This window comes from Cebidichthys violaceus, unplaced genomic scaffold (assembly GCF_023349555.1).
Source record: "Cebidichthys violaceus isolate CVI_PGR_0920_01 unplaced genomic scaffold, fCebVio1.0.p SCAF_5, whole genome shotgun sequence".
In the NCBI taxonomy this organism is placed as follows: Eukaryota; Metazoa; Chordata; class Actinopteri; order Perciformes; family Stichaeidae; genus Cebidichthys; species Cebidichthys violaceus.
Genome location: NW_027176705.1, coordinates 12,608,485 through 12,616,207, shown reverse-complemented (window position 1 = coordinate 12,616,207; position 7,723 = coordinate 12,608,485). Strand labels below are relative to the sequence as shown.

Genomic DNA, 7,723 nt, shown 5'->3' with positions numbered 1-7,723 from the left:
GACATGCTGCTGCTGGAGGAGGAGCTACGCTCTGTTCTACCACGGTAAGCTACTGATACCTTTCAGAGGTGTAGACACGTGTCTCAGTAACAGGTCACCTTAGTCAGACATTTCTAACAGAATGCCCTGTTGCGACCTTATCCGTGAATTCGTTCGTGTTGGTAATCGCGCGTGGGCACCCAACATGGTGGCATAGCAACAGTATCCTATGCATAGCTCTATCGTCAGGCTTAAAAAAAGCCACTGACGATATGATAACGTTACAGCTACTGCACACACGTGATAATGAGTAGCTAATGGTATACTGAACGTTGCGTAACCCTTCTTATCTCATCTCCAAGATATACGCGAAACACATCTTTAACAGCTTTGTTAAGGTTAGACTGCGCATGCGTAACTTCTTGCACATTCGCTTTACGTTAGCTCTTGTGTTTTTAGCAAGTCAGTTAGCTGCTTCACACAAAAACTGCGTATTTTTAACAACATAGCAACATGCACTTGAATCCACGCGTCTGGTAAAATGAGACATTGTTACTGTTACTCAGATTGTGTTGTAAAGTTATGCTATTGTGACCTTTTAGCCCCACGCATAGCTTAATGGCTATAGCAACTAAGTAGCCATGACCATAAGAGAAGGGGGCCTTGGAAACAAATACCTCCTCAAATTGAATAATGATGCCACTATGATCCTATCCCTAGTATGTTCTACCTTTCACTCACCTTATGGTACTGGGAATGGAATGATAGACTTATATGTCATGATACATTGGTTATATTAAGTTGTAAAGATGGCACAGATAAAAATAATTCACAAGTGATAAGTATGCTTCAAACAGTCCATTAATTTCCTTCTCTGCTCTTCTAGTAGTCTAGCTTAGCTTAACTGAAAGACGTAACATTATTTTTTACATCTTGATGCAGACAACTGTAATGTAATAATAATATGTATGCAAAGTTGATTTTGAATCCTGTAAGGTACAGCAGCTGTGACCCACAATCTAACAACAATCATGCTTTATTATCACCTAATATTTAATCGTCATCTCTTCAAATACTGGGTCATGCTTTGCTGCCATTGAACATTTGCTGTATGTTCACCAATGCTTTGTGCAAATTAATTGAATTTCTTCAGCTCCTGCACATATTTCTATTTCATTAGAATCGTGCGTCACTAACTGAGCTCTAATTTTCAATGCATCTTGTTGCCAGGAAACACCTGAATACCCTTTTAACCATGTGGCTCACTGCAGGCAGTGTTGCTCATGTAGAATGCCAAAATCTTCAACTAATTAACCAAAGATGTACTTACTTGTCTTGAGGGAGTGGTGGTGATACAGTGTTTGAGCCACAGATGTGGGCTGCTGGAAGAGTTCAACCTTCAGAGTGATCTTGAACATCTTGAAATCATAAAACTGTGATGCCCTCTTGTTTTGGTTGTACATCTCAGGTTGGACACCAGCTGTTTAAGTCAGTTAAAAAGCCTCCAGCACAATATATCTGCAAGATTGCTCTTATGATGTAGGCCCAATATTTAGTAAATACCAACACTTATCCTGCTATTTTCAAATCTGTGGTCACCTGTCAAAGTGTTACAAGCCCTGCTCCTCTAAATTGGTTTGAACACGTTGCTCTTGTTTTCTCCGTAGATCATCAAAGGGATCATGCTTTTTTCAGTGTGCTCCAACCCAATGTTATGGAAAACAAATCATAGTGTGTGGAGAGCATGGAGGTCATGGAAGTTAAAGCTGCACTCTTCTGCAGCTTGTGCATCTTCTGGTCCTGGTCCCCTTGACAGATCTGAAGAACTGTCTTCTGTTTTAACCCAAAAGCCTCCTCACACACCTGTTATGCTTAAAGAGGTGCTTCATTACTTAGACATCCAGCCAGGTCAGGTATGTTTGCATCTTTGTTATTTGTGCAGTTTTTCAAAAGAAAGGTAATGTTAAAATTACATTAATTAAATTGTTAAAATGTTTTTTTAAAAAGTCAAAGCTTCATTCAGATCAAATCAGTTCTGTGTAAAAGTATTCAAACAAAAAACAAAAATGACACAAAACAGTGTCATTTTACTTGTTTCTTATTACAATTATTGCCAGAATATATTCATCCACTAATATATTCATACATTAAAAAGCTTTTAGAATGTGTTCAGACTGTCTGCAAATCTGATGTGTGTCTATATTGAATGTCAAGGACTGACTTCTCAGTGATATAAGTAAGTGATTAGGTCCTATTTTTATTTTCAGTCATTGTTGTCTGGTCTGCTTTGGTTGCTGTGGTAATGACATAGGCATGCAAACTCATACTGAGAGGAGTTTCTTATATTATGTCCCTCTGATATGTGTACTAACTACATTCATTCTCAAAAATGACAACATTGTACATTTTAATCTCCACGAAGATAAAATATATTGCAGGTATGTTCTATTAGTTTAGTAACAAATACATGATTTGGTTTTAATTGGATTTAAAATGAAAGAACATCAGTCTTAAGAAATAGTTTTCCAAATGCCTGCATCATAACACCTCAAGAGTATATCATTGTTATCTGAAGATAGCTATTAGAAATGACCTCTTTACTGATAATTATTCTCTTTACCGAGATGTTTGTTGCTTCGGTAAAAATTCTGTTCACGCTCTATATAACAACGTTTTGTTATACAGGCATGCGTGAATTGGACAGGGTGCTGACAGCTTGGCTTTTACTTAATGTATGTACTACCAGGACAGATGGGCATGAGTCAAAAGCCTTCTGGTGTGGCAGGCAGCAAGCATAGGAGGGGAAGTGATGCCCCCCCCCCCATATAATGCATGGTCAAGACAGGTGGGGGCCATGGGTCAACAACTTAGTCAGGAACTGCGCCACTGTAAGGCTGTTGGCAGGACACAGGGTGCTGCGTCGCTCCTGCCTGAACTTTAGCACCTCTAAACTCCTCCGCTGTCCGCCCATTTGCCAACTGTCCCAAGACAGCTTGCCAATCAGATGCTATTAAAAACAGTTTGATAGATTTGTTTTTTTGTACAGTACATGCTGTGGACCTCACTTAGTGTGACGCGTTGTGGAAATGTTACATCCAGAAGTCGTGTCTTAAATGTTGCTTAACTGCCGATGTCTGCTGATTTATTTACTTGTATGATGACACATAATGTTACGGTTATATACGTTCTATAAGCACAGCAGCACTACAACCTGATTAGGGTGCTGACACATTGCCATGTTACACATTTCTATAGCTAAATCATCACTCTGTAAAGACGGCCCTGTCCGTCTCAGTCAGGCAATCAACAATCTGAATTCTGTCACGACTCCCTGACAGAGCTGTCATTTAAGCGGTCACATTTGTGGTGGTTAAGTGATGGTGTCGCTAACAGATCAGTTGCTGTGAGATTGAAAACCTGATACAAGTGTCCACTGAAATCACCGAGGGCAGTGAGATGTATAATTTGAATGACTATTGTAAAAATAATCACCAAAATGTAATTGCTCTTGTCAGCTGAAGCAGAGTATGTATGAATGGAGTACTTAAGCCATGATGGGTGTCAGAGCATATACTGCAGTTAAACCAAAAGTGTGTAAATGGAGCCTTTCAGTGCCCTGCTGCCTCCCACACACAGGCCGTCTGTCTGTAAATGTGTTTACAGGTTGCTAATTTGCACTGGTAGCCTACACTATATTTCCACTGTTTTACAAATGCTTATTGGATCTGGATTGATAGTTTTCATGTTTCTTCACTGAACGCATACATTCACTTAACAAAGATGTACACAGCTCATCTCTAATTGACTTAAAGGGAGCGGTGGGGGATATGACAGAAATATCATATCTCACATGTTTTCAAGAAGGATCACAAGAGGTTACGTGTCTTGTGTGTGACTGTGTGAGTCGGTGCGTCTGTGACTGAGTGACGTGCGCCTCTGTGTCTGTCCAAGGCTAATCTCTCATCCCGCTACAGCAAACTTAAATAAAGTTTTCAAACTCTGCTATTATCACAGCTGTGAAGCCGCAATAATAAATAATAAGTTTAGGTTTTTTCTTTGTTATAATGCTTTCATGTAACTTCCCCCTCAACTTGTTAATACTCATGGTTATGTAAAAGCATGGGCTAAAAAGGACGAAGGATGAGAAGTCCTCCACTGGCACAGGCTGCTTGCGTAGGGGACCTCCGCTAGAATAGATTAATGAGCCATCAGCTGAGAGTCCAGGGGAAAAACCCTGTGCTGCTGTTCGAAGGAGAAACGAGCTGCCTACTCCTACATTTCGGTCTCAACACACTCCCTCTTGTGGAATTTATAAGACCATAAGTGTTAAACCTCCTTTTTTGGATCAATATCGGGGTCTTTCAACGATCAACACATTTGTTAGTAGGATTAGGCAAATAATAACTGTCGCTGGACAGTTACATATGATGATGATATGGCAGGAGATCTATTGTTCGTTACAATTATCGGCTTTAGCATCATGCCAGTCATTTAGAAATGTCCACATACAAATAGTCTGAATGAACAGTCTATATGATTTAATTCAAGTCAACTATGTATCTGTGCTATGCAAATTCAAAGGCAACAACAGTAAACAATAAAAAATAAAAAAAAGACCACCAAAGCACTGGAATCTTGAAGCCTGGGGTCATCATGAAAGTACCAGAAGCATGAATGCCAGCTCCTGTGGAAAGCAGGTGGTTGTCGACGTGGAACCTGCGCATAATAAATAGCAAAAACCAGGCTAGACTCATGATGACAATGGAAATCTAGCACAAAATACAGCAAAACAGGCAAACCACAAATCACAGGTGTTGTAGCTTGTTAAGGCCCTGAACCACAGCAGTTGAATGCTGCATTTTTCACTTCCCCTGTTATTTGGGTTATTTGGCTGGCTGTAATTCGGACACATGATGAGGCACTCTGTTCTTTGGATGGATCACCACAAAACACTCTGCCAGCTGCTACTTCTCAGTGTTTTTTTTAATTTTTACATTTTTAGATGCAAGATAGAACACAGACTATAATAAGTAGTGTACAGCTGTGTGACATGAGGAACCATCTGTTTCATCTGTAATTTGCCATTTTTACATTAAATGTGTTTTTTGTGGAATTTATAGCTCGGTTGTCCGGGAGGAAAAATGCATCAATGTTTAATGCAAGTTAATCCAGCATATCTTCAAATGTGTCCCCTAGTGTGCTAATGTCAGCAGAGGATAATCTTTTATCGGGTACTGAGTGTACCAGCTTGTAAAGAGGGGCATTGATGGGGTTAATATGATCTTGTCTCATTTAATTAGTTTGAAGTCTTACAGCAGAATTTTGGGCCAGCTGAGGTGAGAAATGACTCTGAGTCTACAGTACAGGGGGCACCATGTACTTTTGTGCAAGGCTATTAAGAAACTTAATATGCAATCTATAAAACCTCTATTGTAAAACCGACAGGCAGCAATTGAAGGAAATTTCAATATGCGTTATATATATTCTCTCTCTGATTGTCAGTACATGGGATTTGAAATTTGATCCTTTTTTTTGTGAGCAACATTTGTGCTATAACTTATATTCCCAGCGTCAGCCAGGTGAAGCGCTGTTGTGAAGACAAGCAAAGGGGTAATATGATCTTGTCTCTTCAAATTAGTTAAAAGCCTTGCAGTTGCTGTTTGTGCTGTGCAGCTGAAGACTAGAAATTGCTTCAGAAGTAAATATGAAGTACAGGGAGTTTCAGTAACTCAACATTCTGTCTTTGCATCTTTTCTTTTTTGTAAAGAACTAAGTAAAACTGTTATGACAAGCACTTTATAAATTAACTTTTATTTATGTCGATACAATTATTTTACAGCCAGTGTGTCCTCAGACATCACTGGCATTTTATGAATGTCCCAAGAGTTTATTGTAATCTTTTTTTTTTTTTATTATTATTTTCAATTTCAACTGTAATCCGTTGTGTTTTTGTAGGCTTAAGAATGACATTTTATGTACATTAATCTGACAACAAATACTGAAATCGTACATGATGCACAACATAAACACGATCTCTCTTATCTGGAACAAGCAACTTATTATGTTCTTTGCACAATTAATGCCACCACAACCTCTTCTGGGTCTTTAATGTTTTTTTTCTTCTTTTTTTTCTCTTTACGCTCCTTTTTTGGGAGCACTGAGTAGTGAAAGAGGAGGCTGGTGAATAATTGATCCTTGTAATTAAACACTCCAGCCAGGGATGCTGGGGCTGATTGACGGCCAGATATTAGGCCCTTGTCTCGTAAGGTTGCAAGTTTAGTCTGAGGTTATCAGTGGCCAGAAGACTCTTTCTCCGTCCCTGCCTCATTACTTTCATGAGTAGAACATTTCATAGTAGAGCGGTGGGTGGGGGTGTGGTGTGAAGACAGTCTGGGACTTCATTAGCCAAATGGGGTGCCTCAGTCTACAGAGCGCCAAATCGTTCGGCTTTGCTGAGCAGACAACCCTTTTGTGGGTGCTTCACTGTCTTGTTGAGTTGTTTTAGCCCTTTTATCTTACACATTCTCCAGCTTCACTTAAACAACAACTTCAACAAATAAAGTGAACCTTCTTGTGCCTACCTGAGCAGATGGTGTCTATCATAATTTAGCTCAAGTAAATCCGCCTCCCACCTTGCAAACTATATTTGCTCACCTTTCCAGTTTTGCTACATTGCTTACAAAGCTGTATATAGCTCACAGCTTATTCTACAATATATCGCCCAATAAAGCTTAAATGCTCTCTTAAAAGTAAATACTTTCCCAAATGTTGCACTTTATTAATGTTTGATTGAATTTGCCATAAAAACATTGACTGTGTGTGAGAGAGAGAGAGAGAGAGAGAGAGAGAGAGAGAGAGAGAGAGAGACATCTCTTTACAACTGATGCATGCACATAACAGTGCATGGCACAGGGGTAAACTGGAGAAGAGTGCTGCTACAACATCAATTATTGAGTTATATTTGCATGTAGCTTTAATAACAATTATTGAAATTGTATAACTCTATGCTCACATGCATCCAATATTGCTAAACTCAGTGAAAATACACTGGAACCCATCCTCGACACTGAATTGATGCTATTACACCAGGTTTTATTGCAATATTTACATTTGTTCCTGGTGTGTGAGTGTGGGTATGCTAATCAGATACATGCCCTGTGGACAGCAGATGACTCATTCCTGCAACACATCTTCAATTGGTGTTTGTGTGAGGTCCAACTGCATTATCTCAGTGGTCTTTCTTTTAAATATGTTCAGGATAATTATAAAACAAAACATCCATCATGTAGTCTAGTTACTGTTTATCAATCTTACGGTTTCGGTATGCGTATTTGCTTTGTAATTTTGATTCTTATTTTTCTGATTGATTCTGGTTTTTAACAAATGGTTCCACTTCTTGTCATATTATTAGACTATTCAAATTTGCTGATAGCAAAATATATCTTGATTTTCATCTGATTTGGACTCACAGAAAGGTTGAGCTATCACAAATGTTTAGACATTTAGTTGTTTTTTTTGTAAAACAGCAAAAAAGAGGCATTAACTGATACCCAAAATGTGAATTTATTTACCTTGCTGCAGTAAATTGTTTGCCATGTTCGACATGCTTCCCCTCATGAAATTATGTTTTTAACAGCAGTCTCATTTTGCGGTATCATTAAAGTATAGCGCAGGGCCCAGCCACACATGCTACAACCAGGCTGTCATATTGTAAACACCAGAGATGTGTGGTGATGCCCGTGGA

General features: G+C 39.0%; 1 protein-coding gene across 1 annotated transcript in view; it reads left to right on the top strand.

Moving 5' to 3' along the window:
* Positions 1 to 2: 2 nt before the first annotated feature.
* mettl15 (methyltransferase 15, mitochondrial 12S rRNA N4-cytidine) overlaps positions 3 to 7,723 on the top strand; it is a 44,954-nt gene continuing 37,233 nt past the window's right edge. The window contains exons 1-2 of the mRNA XM_068730885.1: positions 3 to 44; positions 1,647 to 1,892. Coding sequence (XP_068586986.1) covers positions 1,662 to 1,892 — 231 coding nt within the window. The 5' untranslated portion in view covers positions 3 to 44; positions 1,647 to 1,661. The remainder of the gene's footprint in view (positions 45 to 1,646; positions 1,893 to 7,723) is intronic.